Source organism: Haemaphysalis longicornis, unplaced genomic scaffold, assembly GCF_048455015.1.
Source record: "Haemaphysalis longicornis isolate Haplotype H1 unplaced genomic scaffold, Haemaphysalis longicornis Haplotype H1 scaffold_5, whole genome shotgun sequence".
Classification (NCBI taxonomy): Eukaryota; Metazoa; Arthropoda; class Arachnida; order Ixodida; family Ixodidae; genus Haemaphysalis; species Haemaphysalis longicornis.
In genome coordinates, this window is record NW_027526385.1 from 65,413,615 (window position 1) to 65,438,416 (window position 24,802).

Consider the following 24,802-nt stretch of genomic DNA (forward strand, 5'->3'; position numbering starts at 1 on the left):
TTAATGCAAGCCGATACCAGATAAATGAATTTGAACCGTCTAAGAAATAATTGATGGGGCGCAATGTGAAACAAAGTCAGGTTCTATACATTAAGTTCAACACAAACACTCATCGGTGTTGTGTTCGTAGGCATACCATAGGCATACCCCTTAAGGGCATTACCAAAGTCCAGAATTCAAACTAAAAGCAAACTCTATACCTGTAACGACATGTAACGCAAAAGCATGGCTGGAAGCCAACTGCTTGATTCTAAGACGCAGCGGTTGATTCAAGACATGTCATTTGGCAGTCTCCATGCCAACTCAAGCTGCTACTAAATTACACATCAATGGTTAGGCAAGAATTTTTGTTGGCACATTATTAGATAGCCAGTGGTATCCCCGGCTCCAGGTGAAATTTTTGTTAATCAATTGAAACTCATATCGCCAACGTTATCCTGCAAGAGAAAAGATAACTTTGTTTATTTTGAAAGAACTAGGATTCAGTATCTCACTCAGCTCCATTACAGCCCCAAAAGATGTTTTTAACGAAAAAAAAGCAAGAAGTATTTAAAAACGTTTAAATTTTGCGCCACAGTGAAGTGTTATGAGCAAGAATGACGTCATACGGGCCAACAATAAAACATAATTTTCAGTGCGGTAACTGCACGTTAGCATTCAAGTGATGCGGTCAAATGGAACTAGAGGCCCCATTACAGACGTCCAGTCATGTGTCGTCGCGACAGGTCAGTTAAGCGGCCGGCAATCGCACAAACAAGGTTCCGTGACGTCATAGAAAAGTTGCGGGAAATTGGCTAGGGGGTCGCGACTGTTTCACACGTTTTCTTTCATATCTCCGTTATTTGTTAGAAGATTGCGATAATATTGGTATCATTGTTATAGGGACTAAGCAGTCTTTCTAATAAACCCAACTTGTATTTTGTCTTCATGGCTCCTTTAAACATACGGCTTTGTAAATGTCAGTAGTTTCTCTCGGAAATAGCCGAGACTTTCCGATGGTAAGGTATCACTGTTTTAATGTTTCTATTCACAGAACCCCTTCCTGCCAACCTTAGCTATCGCCAACCGGAACTACGCCTAATTTTTGTTCTCCTTGTGGGGTTTAACGCGCTGATGCGCCACAGGTGATGAGGCGCGCCGTATTGAAGGGCTCCAGATTATTTTTGACCACCTGGGGATCTTTAAAGTGCGCTGAAATATCACGCACATGGGTGTTTTGGCTTTTCTCCTCCATCAGAAAAGCGGCCTGCGTGGTCGGTAATCGAATCCACGTCTCATTTTAATTCTCTGCTTTTCAAAGCTACCGCACCCGAATCCGCAGACATCTCACACATGGGACCTATTATTTTGGGTATTAAATTACTTGAACACTGGCAGGCAGAGTGAACATAATTTGGGAAACGAAACTTCAATTCCAAGTGCCGTAATAAACTGAGGGTTTGCCTAAATATAAAAGCAGAGAAATGAAGTTTTGCGGAGGGATAAGCATGTTCACATTTGGCAGAATGAGTGGGACAATTCTGCTTGGGAATGGCAGCTGTAATGGTGAATGAAATGTAAGGACATGGGAGGCGAGAGTTTCTCGTTGTGCCTACACTGATTTGTGGATGTTCAAGGCTAGTTATAAAAATACTAATGAAGTGGGCTTCATTTTAAACTTCCACAGTATAATTACTCCACACAAATGGATCAGGTCTATGTTCGCAATTGAAACAAACAAACTTAATCTAGAAATCTCCGTCTCGGTAACTTAAAGAGTAAGGTCCTATCTAAGAGTGCTTCTCTTTGATACTGTCTCACTTTGGTTGACTTCACGAAAGTGGCTGCAAAAAATTTACCTTCTTTGCTAGAGGGAGCGAAATGAGCGCGTAATCTTAGAATTCAAACTTAACAGTGCGCAGAAAACAGGGTTCTAGTGTCACTTCTTGATTGTATATTATGCACTTTTAAACATTTAAAGGTAATTTGACCATCTCCACCGATTCTTTCCTGAGCTGTGGGAGACAGTGTTAACCAGCAGTTGACTGGAGGTCCAGACTCTTCTGGTGGCCCGAGCGAAGACGGCTAGGGAAACACATTGATTCCCGGCCAAGGGTTCCACTCGCAATGTTGCGCTCACTAAAATGTTTTTCGCTCTCTTAATGGGCGATAATACTTTCTAGATACAAGTTACAACTGATTCTCAATTACGAGTAAGCTTGCTTAGGCGGATCAGCAACGGTCACGGTGTGTGAAGTAGTTTAGTGCCTTCATAAAGATTACGCAGCCTTCATCATGCTTACTAAGGAAACGAAGCACAAATTTTCGTATAAATGCTAAGGAGCCCGGTGGTAACTTTAGCCCGGTTATCGGTAGACGCAGAATCCTACCCAATGTGGTATTGTTTCCTCCCAGTGATCTTTGTTTTGAGATCTTCTTGAACGAGATTCTTCACTAGGTGATTTATTTTGTGGAGCTGTCTAGTTTAGGCCAACGGGCAATGCATGGTGGGGCGTTTAGGTAGTTAGAAGTGGACATGTAGAGCTAGAAAGCTGCCGCTTGTAGCAAAATCCTAATACTCTGAGCTCCGCGTGACAACTTCGCAATGCACGGATCTTGGGGACGTTAGTAGCCGAATATGACTCATGAAAAAAAAAAGCGCAAGCACTCCGAAAAATGAAATTAGGTAGCTTAGCATAGATACATTGAAAAACGTTTATTAAAAGGTAGAAAAGAGGCGGGAATGGGGAAGCAATTGAAGGATCTTCGCGACGTAAGTAACCGGATATGAACTTCGATTGGAAAAGAAACACTCAAGTACTCGGAAAAATTAAATTAGGTAGCTTGGCATGGACCCATAAAAACGTTTAATACAAGGTGAAAAAGAAACAGGAATGGGGAAGCGATTCAGGGATCTTCGTGACGTTAATAACCGGATATGAACTTGGGTTCGAAAAGAAACTCTCAAGCAATCCAGGAAAATGAAATTAGGTAGCTTAGCATGGATACATTGAAAAGTATTTTTAGCGGGTACAAAAAGAAGGGGAGGGGAAGTATAGTGGGAGAAGCTGCGCCCCATCTTATAAGAAAAAGGGACGCTGTTTTTTCTAGGTAGCCTCTTCATGCCTGAAGAGGGCGCCACCTGTTTGGAGCTCAAACCACCTTAAAAATGTTAGCTGCATCTTACCGCTCTTTCGCAAACCATTTCCTTTTGTAGATTGTATTGTTGTATACCTTGCGTGTAGGAGGCGCGGTGTAAAACGGGTGCGAAATATCATGTACAGTGATGGCCAATGATGCCACATAGTTCGTGGCATGAATAAACCATCAGTTATTATATCGAACGGGTACCCCTCTCTAGTAGCTTATTCGTGTATGAATCCCTTGCGTTTCGGAACCGGATGTTCCATTTCGGAATCGCTGGAACATGACTATCTGATATTTTGGTTTCGTGGCGAAAGCGACCGCATAAATACTCTACGTTAAAACCAAGAGATTGCGGGTCATGTGCCTTGTGCAAAGAGTGAGCACGTAGTTATACTTGACCTAGGGATGAGGAAGTGGTTAGTTATTACGCCAGTTGCATTTAAGTCTGCTATGGAAGTCAATATGTCCAGCCAAACCGTATAAACACACGCATACGGTGCAGCTGAAACTTTGTGCGTAGTTCCACCATCGTGATAAATTTAACCGAATTCCGAGTTTAGAATTACGGCGACTTCCTAGGTATGAAACTTTATGTATCCCACTGTTAAATAGTTTCAATGCCCTCTCATTGATTGCAACAGCAGGCTGTGTGAAAACTAAGAATTCCGGCTTCGCAAAAATTCTTGTACACCCCAACATTACTTATTTTTTAGTGATGACTGCCGGTAATGACTTACCCGAAGACGTCACCATATTCCTTTAGCCATTTACCGAGGCACTCAAACTGGTTCTGGAAAAAGGCAAAATGCTGATTAGGTCGGAACCACGCCATAATCATCCAAAATAACATTTATAATGTTTTATGAAGACTGCTGTATTGACAGAAATGACGTTTCAAATATCTTAAATAAAAGAAGCCCGAACGAACACTTTTAGCCATTCTAATGAAACAAACGGCACTAGAAAAATCTTTAGGGACTGTGGATTACCAGAGTTAAGCCCAATCGCTGGGTACAAGAAGGCCAATTTAAGAAATAACCACGCGTGACGTACAATTTCCAAAAAATGGGAACTGTGGGCTGTGGTGGCAAACAAAGGAATTCGTAAATGCTATCATTACACATTCTTTCAGTGAAGGCCACATTTCTGAAATGCCCGAACACATCCTGGGTCAGGATGTTGCCTTACTGCTCCTGTCTAACGCTAAATATTGCCAAAATTCTTGATTGAATTGAAGCAGGCTCACTTGAAGAAAAACGGAAAATAGCGTGTTTTGGGCGCAAATAAAAATACAACTGCGACACGAAAACCTTCAAGAAGGCCTAGCACTGCTCATGATGTAAGAAATGGGAAACCATTAGTGTTTTATGTGTGCTATTTTCCAACACGTTCATCGCAATATTATCGTCGTGATGATTTCCCCCTGCGTATTTCGCGGGGTTGCTCTGATTGCAGCCTCGGCCAACTGCTTTTGTTAGTTTGATATGCTGGCTTATAACATTACGTAGCGTAACGCTAAGCATTACGACATGCCAAACAATGTCAAACACGTCGCACTTCAAGCTGCGGATACCGGTTGGCGAAGTTGCAGTTTAACGCGTAGCCTTAGGCCTCACTCACAGCATTGACACACCCGCAATATTTGTAGTTGCTTTTGCTCAAACTGTTGGCACAGTGTCGAACGACCCCACGTTTTGGTGGATGTCGACGATAGCGAAAATAAGGTCAAGCCGGCCATACACATCCATGCTGCACGCAGTGCCGTCTGCACTTCACAACCTTTTTAGCTCAATTCGTCTATGCAATTTCGGCTGTCAGTTCAACAGGGGATGTCGTACTTTCGCCGTCTTGCATGTGAATTCCGCACGTTGCAAGTTATTTTTTTACCTCTTCAAGTAAAATACGTATTCATTCTAAGGTACCCAACAAGAGACTCCTGTTGCGTCTCGTACGAAAGGGTAAGAACCTTACAAGGGTAAGAGCCTACTCTTAATGGAAGTGTGTGCTCAAGAAGAGACGCCGGTAATTTATTTTGGGGCGCCTTTTTGTCAGATGCTTAGCCGTACTTTCTTCTTAATTCTTTTAATCTTCCTGTACAATAACTAATCTTTATGATGACACCGTAACCTATATACACTGACTCCACATCACTGTCACGTGACACCGCCTCCGAAATTGCTTTGGACTTTGGCTAAGTGGAATTTGAAGTGAGTCGAAGGGCAACAGCAAATACTCGAAGGAAATAAGAAAATACTCCCACCTCCCCTCGCGGGAACCCCTGTGTAGTTGCGACGCCTAGGGGGTTTCGTTGTTGTTTCCGTATGGTTGATTATCCCATCGCGTGAAACGTGCCGTGAACCCCCTGCCGCGGCTATGACGCAACGTGTCGCGGCAATGACGCAACACAATCCAACACAATCCACTTTAATCCAATCCAATCTAAATCTAATCCAATCCAATCCAAGCCAAGCCAAGCCAAGCCAAGCCAATCGACTCCAATCCAATGTCCCTCGCGAGAGAGTGTTCGCTATCGGAGAGGAGAGGGGGTGAGCGGCGGAGAGCGCAGCTCGCGCGGCGAGGAGAATGGGGGAGGGGTGTGGACGGACAGCAACAACGCCTTATGGAGGGACAAGGCGAGTGAATGAGATGCAGTCGCATCTAATACATGTTCTTTAGTATGTGCCGCATCTTAATTCAAGCAACACCCCGCGCTATATCTATACCCCATTCTATCTTTAAAGTTCAAGTCCTCTCCGGCTAACGACCACTACGCTTCTATGACGACGATGGGTTGTGGGAGGGGAAAGATTCCTTTGTTGGCGTCAGAGCTTGGACTTTTAGTCGTAAGCAGTTTGCTCTTTCGTCGCTGACGCTTGGACTGTGATTCCAGCGGCTTTGTGTTTGGGACTTTGTCATTTGATTTTCGCACGCAAGAACGCTTCGCGTTTCAACTATCGTCGTCGTTAGACGGGAAGGAGGGATTTGAACTTTTTTTTTCCATATTTGTTAGGACTTGGTCGACCCTTTGCCTCTGTGTACTTTTGCGAAAGCTGTATTCCAGCCACCACGGGCTACTCCACGTGCTGTCGAGTCCCACATCAATTTCTCTAACCAGTGTGCGACATGAGCACACAATTTCCCGCTTCGCGACCTTATTCTGACGCATTGGGCTCCTCAGAATACTTACTGAACTGGAACGCTACATCCGGTCCAAAATGTTTGAAAGCCCACTTGGATGATAATCCAAGCTGCAAACGTGGACGAGCACCTACCGCACCAAAACAAGTCGACTTTTCTAAACCCCCACCTCACCCGAGGCTCAAGAGGGGCGAAGCCGTCATCCTCCGTCAACTACAGACTGGATCCGTGCTGACTCCAGCGCTCGCGCGCCACGTGTGCCCTGGAACTTACAAAAGTGCAGTGTGCAGTGTGTGCGCGTTGGCGACTGCAGACCTGGCCCACATCATGTGGGGATGTGAAAGCCGCAGTGCAGTGGGGAGCCCAAAAGAACTACCACCGGACATTACAGGACTTGTGAGCTCGCCCGAATACGAGCGGTAACTGCTGGCAGTCCAGCGGCTCGAGGCTGCTCTGGCCCGGCAAAGGCGAAAAGGAGACCCTCCTTCGGGAGGGGACTCGCCGAGTAGCCTGAACCGGTGCCCAGGCATAGCTTCGGGGTCTGCTTAGTACATAGACAGGGGGTGGTTAAGCCCTGCGTGGCCTGACCCACCTCCCCGCCGGAAATTTTCAATAAATGTCATTTTCTCTCTCTCTCTCTAACGATTCAATCGCACTCCCACAGAAATGCTCTTTTGTTACATTTTTGGTTATCATCCGGACGAGGACGCCGAGCTACCATGCGTATGTTTTGCGCCTATTTCATTCCGCCCCTTACTTCTGCGTATTCACCGATCGCTACACTCTACTAAGAACGGAAAGCCGGCTGCCCACGCCTGCAGGCCCCAAGTTCCTGTGGGAAGAGTAGCCCTTGACGCTGTTGGACATGCTTACCGGGCCTGTAAAATACCTGTGAGCGCTTTCCTTCGTCCCATGCCTGTCATAACCCACCTTATGCCGTTTACTCCACGAGACGCACTTTACCCCGGGCTCTTAGCATGGTTTGAACGCCAACTTCCTCAGTTTAGCTTTCTGGAGGTAACCTTACCGCTTATCTTGCTTTATGTCAATTCCCCGATGGCAAAGGAAATCTCTATTGTTTCTGCGTCCTTGTCGCGTCGTATATTGCGTACACACATCGTCCACGTCGTTCGCCGTAGAAGTCTACCTGGGGACGACGATTCACTATAAAACCGTGGCGGCACTTACTTGATGAGCGGATCATGCCACGTGTGAAAAGGGCATGAAGGGGGCTTTGTGTTTATCGGTCCTTCAAGCAAAGATGGGTCATTTGCGATATCATGAAAAAAAAAACAATTTCCTCCAATTCTGTCTCCGCGCGAAACATACCCGCAGCAGGAGAACTGTCGAAATTTGCTTAACAAAGACGTTGGCCCACGCAAACAGTTTACGAGGACTCAAACAAGCAATGTTCCTCGTCTGCAGTAAACGTTAAATCACCATTTCCCACGAGAACCAAACGGGGGTCTTTTGGAAAAGGTCTGGTATGTCTAAAGGTTCTCGACAGCTATTCCGTGCTACGGCTTTCGGGGAACGGATTATATCGACATTAAACATTGCTGATAGTTTTTTTTTGTAAAGCGAACTGCGTTTGCTAGCGTCAGGATAATAGCAAGTAACGATTTCAAAATATGAAGACATGAGTAGGTACCTGCTTAAATAAGGCGTCCGCGTGACCATTGATTAGGCTTTGAAGTGGTGGCACTGGAATCCCGGTTCCTTCAAAAGCCGTGAAGCACTTCTTGCGCTGACTGCATACGACCAAGAGAAGCATGTGAGAAACCACACCATTAACATTGTGAACCCGTATTTTTCACAGTACAGTCGACGCTTCGGTAATTTGAAGTCACTTAGGTTTAATTCTTGGTAATCGGAAGTGGTGTACGGACCGGGCAACTTTATGTGCATTCCAATGGAAGAAATCGCTCGAAAATTAGATGCTAAATCCCAATAGATCTATTTATTGGAGGTTATTGTGAATAAAATTGGCCGCGTATCTGCTCCTTCCGTTGCAAAAGTCGACGCAAGACGGTATTCGACTAGCGCCTCTGGCGAGTAAGTGCATCCCTTCTCTTTCCCGCTCACCTCTCACGCCGTTACTCTCCCGTCTCGTTCCTTCCAAGATAACACGCTACAAGTTTGCTCAAGTCAATTTAAATATACCGCGTTCCACTGCTCCAAGTCGGGTGCCGCGATGCCAGCGCTGCCGTGCGGCGAAAATGCGCGTGATTCGAGGCAACCGACTACAACGTTTATAGAACCACGTTGCCCTACTCCACGAGCTTTCCAAGCGAAACGCGAAACCTGTCTAGTGGAACCTTTGGTTGCTGTTTCCATTTAATTTTTTTTTTAATTCCGCCAGGTAGCGCGGCCAAAGCAGGCGAGAGCTTTTGTAGTTGATGTGGTATTTTATTTGCTATCGCGAAAAGCAGGCATACGTAATTTTTTTATAAAGGCACACTGCAAATATCACTCATGTATTGATTTTTTGCCTTACATTTGGGTAATGGGTTGTTCTTGTTCAACAATGTTGACAAGTACGAACGTTAACACCGGACTCAGATGTTTAGATTTGGCTGTGAGTATATAAGACTATTGCACAGCATCTGTGTTGCTTTGGCCGTCTGGTTGGATCGAGTGACAGACGTACAGACAGACAGACAGACAGACACACAGACAGGCAGACCAAACTTTTCCCGTTCATGTAGCCCAAGAAAGGATATCGTCTTTAAAAGGCATCAAGGTGACCGTCATCACTCGATAAAATTCAAAATTTTTAAGCGCCGAAACACCGCCGTGCTCCGCGTTTGTCGGCGCCTTTGCAACCAAGCCAGCGCGCAGTAGTAAAGCAGGAGGCCAGCTGGGACTCGTGCCAGCGTAGCACCTCTCTGTTTTTACATCCCTAACCTCCTTTGTTGCGCACAGCTCCGTGTGAGCGGTTTTCGGGGTGGACGTGTCAGGCTTCGAATTTAGACATAAGTCGGAACAATCAGGTCAAAACCTGTCGTACGCGAGAACTGTCGACGAAAGTCGAGTTTTGAACAAAATCTAGAATATAAGACATGTGGCGGACTAACGGCAATGTGCTTGCTGTTTAATTGGAAGTTATATTAATTCAAAGTTTTTTGTGCTCTCCGTATTGTATTAACTTTGTATTAACGGGAGTCGAGCCAACCTCTACGGGGAACGTATTACTGACCTACGTAGAGGGTCCGAAAGGCTAAAAGAAACTTTAATCATTAACGTCTCTGTTTTGAGTGGCGGATCTGAAAGAAGCTATTGAATCTGGCAGATGCTTTCTGGCGCAGCCCAGTAAATTAATGATTGTAGGTTTAACGCGCCGACCCAACGCAGGCGATGAGGCTCGCCGTAGTGGAGGGCTCCGCATTAATTTTGACCACACGGGGATCTTCAACGTGCGCCGAAATCTCGCACACACGGGCATTATTGCTTTTCGCCTCCATCAGAAAAGCGGCCGCCGTGACCGGGAATCGAACCTGCGTCTTCGTGCTCATCATTGCAAAACCCAGTAAATGCGCGTAGTAAAGCCTCAGCCCCTCCCGCCACGAACGTTAAGCCTGCAGACATAACCCCACCACAGGAACCCTCACGATCGTCATTCAGCCCAGAGCGCCAGACAAATTACTGGCGCCAGCAGCCGGAAATGCAAATCGTCCATTTTGGCTTTGCGGAGGGCAAAGTAATGAGTGCCCTTCCACTCTGTTGGGAAGGACGACCAGAAGTGTTGGGCGCAGAACAAGAAGTCTAGGGCACGAACACTCTTTGTAATTGGAGATCGCCTATACTTCCTTGTTTGTTATCTCAATGAAACTTGGACGGGGTACAGTTGTATTCTAGTGGGCAGACGTGGAGCTGTCCTTTTCCCTCCAATAGAAACTCATTCTTGGCAGCAGACGGAAATTTCACAATTTCACAAGTTCGCTTCGAACTACGCAATTTGGAAAAGTGGTTTGAACTCAGTGTCATCTTAAAGACCGTTTAGTAGCTAACTGCCGTATAATTTGCTTCCGGAAAGTTTCCATGCAAAAAGAGGTAAAACGGTTTTCTCAATTCTGCATCATACTCCCCTCCGTGGACCGCATGTACTGACGGTAGCGGGAATTCGGTAACAGTTACAACTTAACTGTGAGCTAAATAATTATGACAAGTGAAACTCTGTGTAATAATATAGTCGTCGTAGCGATTAATCTCCGCATAATTGTTTTGAAAGGCACCTGCATTAGATTGAGAGCTACAGAGCATTAACTAGACAGTTGGCTTTGCTGCAAGTATAAATTTTAGCGACGTGACTTATTTCTACGCACACTGTCGACGCACGCAGTTTTGATCAGAATCTAGGTTATACGAGCTCCACTTTAATATTCCGCGTTGCGCTGGTTTGGTCGACGTTAACCCTTTCCGACGCCGCTCGCTTTTTCCCCCTACATTTTTTTTGTTGTTATCTCTATGCCTGTATTATACCAAATAAGATTAATTGGCAGGCTACTGACCCCGACACAATCCCAGTTTTTTTTACAGTCATGTACAGAATTGTATACATAGCGTCATAGTGGTCAGGAGCGTCAAGTGGCGCTTAGTAATTTCACATACGTATGTATGTGTGTGTGTGATATGCATTGTTTCAATATTTTTTTACCGCCGCAATTCGTTAGAAAACGAGGAGAAAGAGTTGACAAAGCTCTGCCGCTGAAGCCGTCGCGTGCGTCGCCATTGAGTTTGTTTACCCTCTTGGTAATCTTACTAGCCGCCAGTTCACCCTAAATCTTCACTGTTAGATGAAGGATACAAAATTATGCTAAAGTAGCGAAAACTTTTAATTTTGGTATTTGTTTTTGTAAAAAACCGCAGGGTGCAAATGCACACATTTCTGTACATAGCGTCTTAAAGGGGGACGGGCCCTCACATCACCAGCAACACGCGCCCTTTTAATCGCTCGCCGAGACGATGTCACTTTCTATTATGACGAGCAGAATCAGGAGCGACCATGGCAGACTTAATTTGTACAGCAGGCAGGTATATAGTTGTATAAGTATATAGTTATATAGGCATATATAGTTATACAGCGTATAGGGTATAGTATATGCTTATACAGGTATACAGTTTTGCATGGTCGTCAACTTCTGAGAAAGTGTATAATCGTTTTTAAACAGGCCCGTGCAGTGTTAGTATCGGGTTTATCGCTAAGGTAATGAATAGGTCTTTATTTCATTGACCATTATAGTGGCGGCTGCAACTTCATTGTCTAGCGTTTATTCATTCCGGTGCCAAATTCGTTGTTACTGTTTTCACCCGCATTCTGTTTCCTTGTTACAGAAATAGGACCATTTGTTATGTCACGCAAAGCTCAGAGTGTAATTTCTTCTGCCAAGAGGCTTGTGAGTTATTTCACTTGGGTAAAACGAAAACATTTTGCAATGAAATAAGCTTGGAGTATAGTTCGGCGGTCGGCGTTCAAACAGTTTCAAAAGCTGTATTCAGGAGATAACGAAAAACAACAGATTGGCTTAGTTTCCTTCATTTTCGGGAATACAATAGAGTGACGACATCCAGTTCTTTGATGATATTGTGCAGGGACTATGCCAAAATAAGCTTACACCCAGTGGCATGACGACTCAGACAGAATAGGTTATATGCTAGCACACAGCATGGTGTAGCAGACATCATTCTGGCACCTCAGAAACCAGTGAAACTACCAGCACCATACACGCCCTGAAAAACAAGCCGTGCAAGAGGGAGGCCTGAGTGAACAAGGCATATAAGTAGTGTGAAACAATCAAGAAATACGATGGGCGGCCGTTATCGGATTTCCGGAGTGCAATGGGCACACAAAAGTTTGAGGCTTCGAGTGCTTGAGCAGGACGGGAACGTATACAGCCTTTGAAGGACAAAGAAAGTAACTGGCTGGCCAATTTTCGAGAATTAGATAACACAGTGGAGGTAAATTGTATGTGGCCTCCGTAAAATATCTACCTTTAGACGATTCACGTATATTTTCGACGATTTGGCATTGAAGACACAGCTTTAAAACACGGGAAACACTGCAAAACAGGTACCACGTAGAGGAACGTTTATTAAATTTATTATAGTACCATTTTTCTTTCATGTTCCTAAAATAAAAAAAAAATTAAAGACCGCTGATAGTTTGGCCCGTTCCCGGGCGATGGTCGCTGATGGTAGACCTATCTTCTCTTCCCCATTACCCCATTTTTTTCCTACCCCAACCTCCTTTCTACCACTACCTCAACACAAATTTCTATCCCCTCCCCTTCCTTTTCTTTTCCTGCGATACTTATGTGGTGCACACTGAGAACCTCTGTCCCTCTCACCACATCAACAATAGTATCGTGCACATGTCTACGCAGATTACCAAATTTTTATATGTGTGATCGCTACGGTGACTGGTACGTCTTCATGGCCGTCCGCTTTAGTGTCCTTCAGATTCTTCTGTCACAGCTATCGCGCGTGACCGGTCTACATTCCCACTAACATCAAATGATCTTATTCAGATGTTCAACGACGGTGGTTTGGATTACCTTAGGTCACATTGAATTTGCGTTTACGCAGTACCTGCACAGTTACCACCTATAAGCAATACTTTACGCGTTGGTTCTCCAGTCTTGAGTAAAAAATGCCGCTTCTTAAGGGGACTCTACAAAGCTTTTAATGAACGCTCTTGTTCGTTCCTGGGCGCGTGGGCAAGAATTGAATGCAGACGAAACGAACAAGAGCGTTCATTAAACAGGAGAGGACGTAGCAGCCTAGACAACATCCTCTCCTTTGTGTCAGATATTACCCGGCAGAAATCAGCGGGAAACATCACTATTACTGTCTTCTTTGACATCAAAGCGGCATTCGACAGCGTCGCGCACGAAGCCCTCTGAAGAGAGATGAAATGCATAGGGCTTTGAGGACGCATGTCCCAGTGGCTATGTGACTACTTGCAAGACCGGCACGTCTACATGGCCACCAGTGATGGCGAAACGGCCATACATCCCGTCACGCAAGGAGTTCCTCAAGGCGGCGTCTTGAGCCCGACGCTTTTTAGCATGTGTCCCATACGCCTCCCAACAGTCCTGCCCAAAGGTGTCAACATTTCACTGTACGCAGACGACATCTGTATCTGGGCTTCAGGCAGGAACCGTCGAAACATTCGCGCCACACTCCAGAAGGCAATTCTGAAGATGAGAAAATATCTCAGATGCTGTGCTTTCATAGTTTCCCCTGAGAAGTGTGCTGCGATAGCATTCACGCGGCGCGATGTTTCACGTTATACGCTCACCGTAGAGGGTACCAATACCTTATGTCAAGTCCTACAAGTTTCTCGGTGTCACGTTTGACCGCTCAATGTCATGGGCCCCACATATTCGGCGATTGAAGGAGCGGCTTCTGTGCTTTGTGCGCATTCTGCTTATGCTCGGTGGGAGTTCGTGGGGCTGCCCTTTTTGTCGGCCTCTTGGGTTACAGCCTGCCGGCCCTACATCAGCTATCGCCTACAAGCCTGAAAGTAATAGACTCAGTGCTGGCAAAAGCTATGCGCACCTGCTTGGGTCTACCTAAATGCACATCGACGGTTGGAACTTTTTGCGAAGCTCGGTGCTTTTCCGCCACAGTGCTACGACGCCAAGAGGTGATTCGAACGTCTTTGCGACATTTTACTCGGTGTCATACGCATCCTTTGGCAGACCTCTCCACACAGTATTCAAGACACTTGCTTCCGGCGAATTTTCAACAGCCTCAAAAGTCGATAGCAGCCCCGTGGGTACTGGCGCCATAGAAAATTTGCACGACGATACCCGGAATTAGCAAAACGTCTGCCATGCCTGCGGCCGCGCTCAAGTTCTTCACACTCGAGTATATTTCCAGCACTTACAAAGGCTACACACATGTTTATGCGGATTGCTCGGTTCGCCCGGGCTCATCCGCCGTCGGCGTGTGGATCCCATCAGCCCGGTGCACTATCGAAAGAAAACTTAGCTACGAAACATCCCCGACTGCTACCGAGCTAGCAGCTGTCAGGGCTGAACTTCATTACATCAGCGGACATCATGCCCAGCAATGGGTAATATCCTCGACTCGCGCAGTGCCTTACAAGCGCTCTGAAAGCTTAACAACCACAGCCAGCTTGTATGTGAAATTGGCGAAATTCACACAATGGCATGCGCGAAGGCCATGAAATCATTCTTCAGTGGGTACCTGGTCACTCGGACATATAAGGCAATATTAGGTCCGACGCAGCCGCCAGCGCAGGCCACTTGCTGAGCAACATAACCCAGCTTCCTTTCTCCCGAGAGGACAACAACGCCCTTATCCTCGCAAGTGGATGGGCTGCACAAAGGTCGGAGTGGCAGGACCCTCACCACAGGTATCTACCACTGCACGCTATTGACCCGCACTGTGACTTCCGCTTTCCACGCGGCCTCAACAAGCGGTGTGAAGGAGTTCTGCACCGACTGCGCCTGAATGTGGCGTTTACTCGGAGTTTTAAGTTTAAGATTGGTTGGGAAGATTCCCCCCCTGTGCCGGACTTGCGGTGTGCGCCAGACTGTAAATCACTTGCTGTGCGTCTGCCCTCGATACGCTGCTGCGCGAAAAACTGCAGCGAGCTCCCTCTCTCGTGTACGCCATGGAGGCAGCATCGAACTTTTTCATTTTCTTGGGCCTTGGGCTAGTAGTGCTGACAGTACCTTAGGTACAAAAGTTCTGCTCCAGTTCCTACGAGAGACTGAACTGGACAAATCTCTCTAGATCAGAGACAGAGCAAGTGTGTCACGATATCTTCTCTTTCGCACTGTGGCGTTCATCTATTTATTTTTCTTGGGTTGGTGTTGTTACTTTTTTTCCCGTAGTTTACTTTTCATTTTGTTTCAGCGTTTCCATTCACGATTTTCTTTTCAATTGTATTTTTATGTCCGGACTCTGTTGGCAGCATTCTCTTGTTTTTCTTGTCCTTTTTTTTCTTTTTTAACGCTTCATGCTTGTCTTCTTCCTGCTGTAACCCTGATGTCTGATATGCACCACTCATCAACGTAGTCACCCCCCATCTGGTGTAGCAAGCCTTGTCCCTAGCAGGGCTGACCTCACCAGTTCACATTAAAGAGAATTCTCTCTCTCTCTCTCTTGTTCGTTCCTTCGTGCATGAGAACTCTCCGAAAGCTACAGTTATTGGCGGTGTGAAACGGCACTGCATGATCGGCTCATCGCAGCAGATGCGCCTTCCGTTTCTTCTCTGCTTTTGTGGTTTTCTTTTTCACTTTGATGTTGAATGCGTTCATGCTGCAACTGAAGAAAAGCGGTCCAAACAACCGCTACAGCGCTGCAATGACGTAATTCCAGTGGTCAAAAAACACCAAGATTGGCAAAAAGAGGAGAGTTATTCGAGCAAGTTTCTAAGTTGCCTGATGGGCATACAGCAGCTATTTATAGCTGAGGTACTTTGAAACCCCATAATATAAGTGCTGGGCGTGTTGGTTGACTACGTTCTGCAAGCATTTATGATTTAAAAAAAAAGATGAAGAAAGTGTTGCAGGCTGTCTTTAACTTTAATTTGGCTAAATCAGCGTGGTCATAGATGACGCAGCAAAACATAGTACCCTGATGCCGGCTTCGTTGATGTCTTGCTCCCATGCTGTCGAATGTAGACATTTTTTTACAATTGGGCCGTGGTAACATCTTAGCATGTACCGGGCTGCGCTCTGCATGCGCAGTTACACAATCCCGTCCACTGCGCCAATTTAATCGGAACTAGCACAGCCCAATAATAAAACGGTTGCTCCAAGTCCGATAAAGCTCAAAAGGTCCATAATTTCACAAAGGTCTAGTATAAGATCTGCTGATAATATAGATTGCGCCTTGCCAGGACTTTTCAACATGGAGCAACCACCGTAATCTGACGACTGACGTGGAACACTTGGAGAAGGAACAAAGGCGGTCGCACCTTATACGGACAAGTGTGCTCGCGAGCTTAAAAAGGCTGAAATCAGAAAATACTGCAATCAGCTCTAACATGCTTATTATCGTATTTTCAGAGCTGGAAAAAGAGCCAGTTTGCCATAAGAAATAGGAGCGGATGAGCAGCCACTCAAAATATTGGGTAGATGGCAAAGTGGGGGAAATGTTCCGCGACCTGTTTGTTATCTCAGCAGCGGCTGTACGTATAGCTCAAAAGGTCGTATATTACAAGCATGCTTCCGCGAGGGCACATGCCCCTTCAGAAATGACGCACGGGCTCTTTTGCAACATCACTGCCGGGGGTGCAAGTGCGAGCCACTAGTTCAGGGCAAAGCACTTTCGTTTACCCATAGACATACGACCCCACGTAAAGTTTGAAGGCTTCCACGAAAGGCGAGGAGGTGTCAAGGCCATTGGTTCCGCGTGCAATACTTCATCCGTAGAACTGATCAAGAAAGCAACGGTTTGAGCAGTACGCGTCGTTATCATGTTCAAAGTTCTAGCGCGTACGACAATTAGATGGACTCTGAAACACTTCTGATAAACGCTTGCTCTCTTTCCTTCGAGTCCGCCAGCACTGTGAAAGCTTTAGCTATCGCCAGCGCAAAGCGGCACGACGCGATTACCTCTTCACATCAGATCCACCTTCCGTTTCTGTTTGTTTGTGGTTTGCGTTTGTGGTGATTTTTTTGGTTGGCTACCGAATACGTTAATTTCTGAAAGAAAAAGGAAGCCGGCCAATAGCCGTTTGGTCACTCTAATGACGTAATTCTTGAGCTCGGAGAGCACCAAAACGGTAAAGAGAGAAAAATCTTTTGACAAAGGTTCTAAGTTCTCTAATGTGCATGGATGAGTAATTTTTGGCTGAGGTAGTACTTCGTCACACTATATTCTAATATATTCGACTACACTCTGAAAGCTTTTAAGATTTACAGAAAAGTTCAGACAAGTGTTGCTGAATGCCTTTAAGGGTGAAACAACGATGTCGGGCGTACTGAGTGTAGCCTAACGTTTGCGCGTGGGCGCTTTTCTTACTCCAGATTTTTTTTTGAGGGGCTGGGACTCATGAGGTTGCCAACAGCCTTGTCAGTTCCGCGCTGGTGAACAATATATTCACTTGTGTTCGCCAACTAAGAGGTACTGTGGGAGTGAGCGCCAGTTCTGTGCCATTTCTCATGTGCCGTCCTTCAAGGTGTTGCTCCACGCCAACTAGTACTGTTTTTAAAAGCAGCCGTAACCCCCCACACTCTTCACCATCTTCCTAGTTTGTGTTACAACGTCGTCTCAACGTGAGTAAAAAAAAAAGGCATAGGCAACCCCGACTTCAAGATAAAAAACACAATTACAAGTGCTGGATACGTTACGTGTGTCCGCTTATCGTTGATAATTTCGCCGCCGTTCGTACGAGTACAAGAGCGAGGGTTATATCCCGGCTGCCGTGGCGGTTTTTTTTTTAAGCGAGAGCTTTTTTAGAGGGACCGATGGCGTTCTGTAGAAAAAATAATGCGTCTCTCTATAGACCGGTTGTCCGACTGGAAATCTCTGATAAGATCTGTGGACACATGGCGCGTGCATGAAACCGAGCTTACATTGTGTCAAAACGTTACTTGGAAATCAGGATAAAGGAGGGCTCCAAGATAAGACAATACATGCATCGGTCATGAAGAGGAGTGCAGTATATGCCTTTATCGAATAAACCACGCATCGGTATGCATTTAGATCCTCCCTATATGCCTCTAACTTAGTGCGCGTGAAATCGTCACATCGGTTTGTTCTTCATCCATCATTGTGTCTTTGGAGGGTTGACGATCGTTTGGATGCACTTTCACCGAAGGTTAGACGCACGTTTAGCTTTGGCACTACTCTGAACTTTCTTTAGGAAGAGATGGTAAAATTTTTCGAGTAGTTTCGAAAATCAGAAACGCCATGGTGTGAAGATTTTAAAGCATGCATGTTTCAAATTCTCCGCGGTTAAAAATCAGTCTCCCCCATCTGCGACAACGTATTCCACAACCTACGTATACGTGCAGCTGCTTATCGAAAAACCTGAACTTATTTGCCTTAACTTCGCATAGCCGCCTGTCGTGTGGTGTTCTTGCTTGCAGGAATGTCGGAAAGGACGGCATTTCGTAGCGGGGACATCGTAAACGATCATCCCTGCGCACGCAAAAAACCCATTAGTGCTTGCCAACCTTTCTTGGTAATAAAAACAAGTTTGGCCGGTCTTGCTGCCTCCTTAAGGCAGCAAGACATTTACACACATACGACGCTACGACGCTGCAAGCTGCTTTACACACATACGACGAACCATTAGTTGATTTTCTTTCAGCGCAAGAGACGTTCCGGAGGTCCCTCCGCTAAGTGAAATTCTTGGGGTTTCGACACAAAAAATTGCTCAAGCAATTAGGGTGACGAACCCTACGCGTACGTCCCGACAAGGCATGCAGAACAAAGTATGCGCTGATGGCTTGTTTCTGCAACTGTGCTTTGGTATACAGGACGGACTTCGTTAATCATGGAGGTAAGTGTGCACACCCTGCGTTGAGGCAAGAAATGGCACAAATACATCTAGCGTTGATAGTGTGGGCTATCGGACCATGTGACAGGCGCAGACGTCCATAATAAGCAGGCGAGCATGCGCCTTACCTTCTATATCCTTGTGAGGGCCGGTAAACACGCGCGCAAGGATAATTTGAAGTGGTCATGAAGACAAATACTAGTGTCTTTTTAAAAAAAACTGTGGTCTTGCTAACAAGGATAACAATTATATCATAAACATGAAAAAATTTGCCGTCATCATTATCAGCAGCAGCAGCCTGCTCAGAACGAAGGCCTTTCCTACTGACCTCCAACCCCTCCTGTCCTGTGCCGCTCGAGTCCACTGCTAGTCACAGAATTTCCATATTTCATCCCTCTTTAGGGCTATTGGCCTTCCGCTTATTCTACACCGATCTCTTGGTATTCAATCTGTTACCCTAATTGTCCACCGGTTGTGGGTTCGTCTCACTGTATGGCCAGTCCAAGTTGATTTCTTTTTTTTTACTTGAACTATGATAGCTTCTTAGTTCGTTCTGGGATCCAGGTAGCTCGTGTCCTGTCTCTGAGTGTTATTCCCCAGAAGTGGCACTAGATAAGGTTACTGAGTATCGGCACTCTTTTCTCATATTGTTCCGGGCAACCGTCATGATGATTGATCCGTCTGCATCACTTGACACTTGTTTACACTGCGAAGATTCATTTGCGCCGCCATTTTGTTGCTTGTGCACTTTCAGTTGGTAAACTGTGGTAGACGTAGCTTGTATTCCCTGCTCTGCGTCTGCCGCGACTGACGTCGTGCCAAACACAAATCAAAGATAACGTGTGGAGCAGTGTTTCAGCAGCAGAACTGCTTACGAAAATGCCGTTTTGCTGTATCTTTGACAGTGTTGTTAAGAAACGAACCGGTAGGAGTTAGGGGCGATGCCGTAAAAGCGAGAATCTTGCAACGCTGATCAACACAAAATGGCCGCCGTGGCTGACTTGCTTGCCTGAGTGCCGCTACTCGTATACCTTATCTAGTGGCACTAGGTCCCACTAAGAAAGCTTTCGCATTAAAAAATATTCGACATGTAAACAAAATATATGAAGCAATGGCGTCTCGCCAGCCACTTTCGGCGATTTCACTATGACGTCAAACAAGCCACCGCCAAGAAAACATGGCGGGGTGATTGATAATGGTCCAGCTTGGGTGTTTTACGCAACAAAGCTACACCCGGGCTATGAGTCGCACCGTATTGGAGGGTTGGGGATAATTTTTGACCACCTGAGCATCTTTAGACTGCCCGAAAATCTCGATAGAAGGGCGTTTTTGCTTTTCACCTCACCAGAAAAGCAGATGCCGCTGCTCAGAATCGAAAACGCGTCCTTGGGCTCAGCAGCACAACTCCGTAGCCACTGAGCGACTGTGGCTGGTAACCGGGCGATATTAAACGGCGACGCCTAGTTTGGTTTTATCGTATCACTTTCATGCTAAATTGCAGTTAACACACTGGCAACTGTGTTTTTGGGACCTAGTTTTGTGAGTGACGTAGTTGCTAACTATGACAGCTACGCACTCTAAAACGAAAGGAGTTTTCAATTTTTTAGTGTGTGAAAAACCGTCATTCGTCACTGGAATGAAGCGGAGTGAGTCGCCAAAGGCTAATTATTTCCAACTGAACCATGTAGTAGTTTCTATTTATAAACCCTTAGCGCCAACGTATTGTTTCAGTAAACCTTGTTCCTGGCGCCGCTGCTGTCTGGCATGGGTTTTTACATAATGGTTACTTTGCCTTTCATTATTAAGGGCGTGGCTGCGCTCTGGCTGGAGGCACGTGTCGCGGAGTAATAGTTGTGAAGTCCTTTATTGGGAAAGGGAAGGCCGGTTGGTCATAGGGGGAAACGGGAATAGCAAGGAACGAGGAGTAAACGTTCCTTTAATCTTCAAGGTGCATGTATGCAGCTTCCAAAGAAGGAAATAGTGGTCCAGTATCAGTTACCGAGCTGGGTGTAGACCCCGGCTCACAGTACTCGTGCCACACCGCTCTCTAGGGAAAAAGTGCCAAAGGCGGCGAGGAATTGGGGGTCATGGTGTGGGGGATCATCAGGCGAAGCACCGTGCCGGAGTACTTTCGAGAATATAGCGTCCGTCTGCGAATGCAATGCAGCGCCAGATTAAGCGACGTATGTCCGCGGTAGAGGTCGCTGAACAATGCGGGCAACTTGGAGTCGGTGACTTCTCCGGGTGAATTCATTTTGATAAGATGGCGAGGGGGGCTGAAAGCACCATTGCCAAGAGTCTTGTTAATAAAAATTTCGTGTGGGCGGGGTTGAGAAGGAGCCCTGTTGAGATAGCCAATCGGCGCGCGTGGTGAGCCCCGTCTAGTGACAGACGTAAGGCGATGGGCGAGACAGCAGCAGGATATTGGTCATCCAGCGGAGGGGTTGCGAGGAGCCCCTTCCCAGCCGCGGAGGGCGCGGTCTGGTTTCCATGTCTCTGCATTTTGTGTCCCGGTATCCATCTCGGGCGAGTTTTAGTGCCGTTCTGAGCAAGTATGTTGACCATAGCTTGAAGTTGGAGGACAGTAGGATGGTCAGAGAGGGCGTTGTTGAACTCCTCAATTGAAGTTTTTGGAGTCGCTGAGCATGCGAATGCGGGAAGGTAGCAGAGCAGAGACGTTGTAGGCAAGACGGTCCAGTGAATGGAGTATGCCACGTAGCTCGGCTTACGTAGGATACGGTGAAGGTACGTGCTTTGCTACTAATCCGTCAAATTCGGATTGGGCTGGACAGTGCCCCGCGAGGCCTATTAGGTGTTGGTCCAGGCGGGCGTCGCTAAAGATGCCAATTTCGTCTGGGAGCTTCGTGTCCAGGATGCCTTTCTGCGTGGACATTTTCTTCCTCTGGGAATGTGGGGTCGCTGATGGGGACATGACAGAAGTGACTTTCCCAGGGGGCAGGCGGTGCCTGACACGGAAATCCCACGCGCGAGTGCCGCTTCCTGTCTCGTAAGATAACGCCGTTGTTCGTGTTGGAGGGCAGTTTCTTACAGCAGGGATTCCATAGGAGGCAGAACAGCCGCCGTCTCGAGGGCGTCGATACGGGCATGTGGCGTCGATCCAGTTATTGTTCAGAGCATAGCCGTATGCAGGACTTCTAATTGCTCCTTGTGGTTGCTTGATAAGGTATAAACAGGGGTGCCGTAGGGAACACGCCCTAGGGCCACTGCTAATGCAAGCATAATGCAAGCCGCTTGTGGTGCCCTCGGTACTTGTTCGACATTCTAGATATTATATGAAATATAGGCTTCCAGGTGCCTTGAAGTTGCTTTATCCAGCAATGTGCGGCGCTGTTATGTCTAAATGAAGGGATTCCAAGCGACCTAATTTTCCGCACACGGACCTAATTGTTGTGTCAGATAGATAGATGAAGAATGAGCTCAGCACTGATATGAGTTGAAATTTTGGTTGGCCTTGGACAGCACATTAACGTTTTCAGGGGTTACAATCAGAATCTATTTTTCACATAAATTGGTTCCTACTGTTCAAAATGCTGCGGCACAATTAGTATTCTGCGGTGCTGAAAATTGCCGAAAAGTTAAGTAAAGTTCGGCTCTAGGCCCAATAAAACCGCACGTATAAGGAACGTCGGCAGACGAACATAGGTGATTGCTGGGAAGTTTATTCGGCAGGCAGTAACAGCGTATTAACATGTACTGTAATTCTTATTCCTCGAAGTCAGCGATGACGTTCCTAGAAGGGCCAAGTAGGCACCGGTATAGAGAAATGGGGCCAAGGAAGTTCTTTTTGTATTCGTTCTTATTGTTATTTGGCGTCAAACTGGATGAGTTGGTGTCCGTTAACGGTGACAACAGCGCGAAAGAAGACAGACTAAGATAAGAGTAAGCGCTCACAGTCCTAGCCTTCTTTTGGGCTGTTGCCAGCGGTGTCCACTAGGCATTGCATTATATTATCGTTTTAGAGCAAAGCTGTTTACGGCTAGGAGCCAGCAGATCGTCTCCGGCATAAAACGATGTACACAAGAATTGCACGCGAGGGTAGCATCATGTTTCGGCACCCATTGAAATTCCTGGGATCGTAAAACTGCGCAACATCTTCAGCGTACGGAAACAAATTCGTAAAATATGCAAGCAGGTCTTAGGGCCTTCATATTTTGATGTACGATGCCTTATACTTCCCCAAAAAACTATCTTCCCGAAAGGGCAATAAGGCTTAAAGGTGAAACCGGCTTCAATGGGATTGTTGTATGGTTGGTCTTCATAAGATGACCTTCCCTCATTTAGAGTTCCGCAGTGAAGCACGTCCATCTTCGGAGGGAGTATCAATAACGAAAGTGCTCTAACGCTTGTTTTATGGAAACTATCCCGAAACAGATTATATGACAATTAGCCGCTAAGACTAGTCTAACATCACACCGAGTTCCTTATACTTTTAAAAACGCATAGTTCACAGGGAAGTTGCAAATGGGACATCTTGAAAGCAGCGCACTTAAACACGGACACTAGGGAAAGAAACGACAAACCACTTTTAAGTATTATTTAAGTATTATAAGTTGTATTTAAGTGTGTGCTTGTTCTAATAAAAATCAGTTGTGAGTCAGTGTTGTGGTTTGTCATTTCTTTCCCTAGTGTCCGTGTTTAAGTGCGCTACTTTCAAGATGTCCCATATGCATTACCAACTAGCCCAGTTGTCACTTCTTCTAAAGTTGCAAATATTGTATAATGCTCGTCTGCCGTCAATACGTGGGTTTTCTACAGGAGGGAAACGGACAGCCCTTGTTTGTCCACGGGAATAAAACTGTAGCTCGTCAAAGTTTTATTCAGGGAAGTTTGCTCAATCAGATATTACAAACAAACTTGTTTTGCTTCGTGCAGAACTTGAATTACCACCAGGTCAAAGCCTACTGTCGCTGACGTTAAGGCGCGACATGCCGAGAGAGAGAGACAGAGAACAGATGGGTTCAGGAGACCTCAATGCTCGTTCCCAGAGTGGAACGGCACTGCATTTTTTGTAGCCTATCTAGTCGCTACAGAGGAGCGTTCGGTGCGCACAGTTCTTATCGGTCGTCCTCCATCCGCTTTTAGCTTAGCGGTATCAGCCCTTGAAACTGAAACAGCTTACATGCAAGATTGCCATCAGTAGTTGCTTCTTCGAGTGCGAGCGGAAAAATGACGCCAGATTTTATTGCCCTATAAGAGTCGCTGGCGTGGACATCATGGCTTATCAAGAAAGCTGCGTTTGCTTCCGCACTTGAACAAGTGTATTCATATCAAAAACTTGACTGACGCACCTGCTTGCAGGAGTATTCTGATCTAGAAAGCCCTTAGCAACGTGAAAATTAGGGTGAGTTGGTGATGCGTATTTCATGCATCATTAACTTGCCTGCATGGTGATGCAACAAAGCCCTAAAAGGCTAAAAAATAGCCAGTGACTTCACACTTAAGGATCGAGTGGAATCTTGCGCAATCAAGTGGGCTTGTTCCGTGAGACCTTTTCGAGACTGCGAGAAGCTCTAGCAGCGGCGAAATCAAAAATCTTAACTGGCAACTCTTTGGACCACGGTTTTTCGTCATGCTTCTATCCCGTGTTGCTAATCCCTAGGAGCAATCATCGTGACAGCTACTTGCTTTTCACGCACACCATGCTCCGCATTCATACTTTACGCGGAAACGCCGCTCTTTAAACACGCTGTTGTCGAATTTTAATAGCACACCAACCGCCTGTGACTGCCTGTACAATGACTTAGCGCCTCGGCTGCGACCACCAAATACCGACCAGGACTTCTTCGGTGCTATGCCCGGGGTGCGTATACTGCACCCATCAGGAGCGCCGACTTAGATAAGTGCGAGGCACCAAAAGTAATTGTGACGCATGCGCAAATGCAGGACGTGAAAAAAGATACGTAAGTTGAATCAAAAGCTTCTCTGGTGCTCAGGTTAAACTTAAGGCACAAGTATTCTTCTTTCAGCCTATTCGCGAATCAATATTTGACTATTATAAACATATGGGCTCACTAATCTGGAGGAATGTTC

General features: G+C 46.1%; 1 protein-coding gene across 1 annotated transcript in view; it reads right to left on the reverse strand.

The window, feature by feature from the left end:
* LOC144139719 (lithocholate 6-beta-hydroxylase-like) overlaps positions 1–24,802 on the reverse strand; it is a 72,903-nt gene that overhangs the window by 46,182 nt on the left and 1,919 nt on the right. Inside the window, exons 2-3 of the mRNA XM_077672002.1 lie at positions 7,916–8,015; positions 3,864–3,916 (exon numbers count right to left, since the gene is read on the reverse strand). Coding sequence (XP_077528128.1) covers positions 3,864–3,916; positions 7,916–8,015 — 153 coding nt within the window. The remainder of the gene's footprint in view (positions 1–3,863; positions 3,917–7,915; positions 8,016–24,802) is intronic.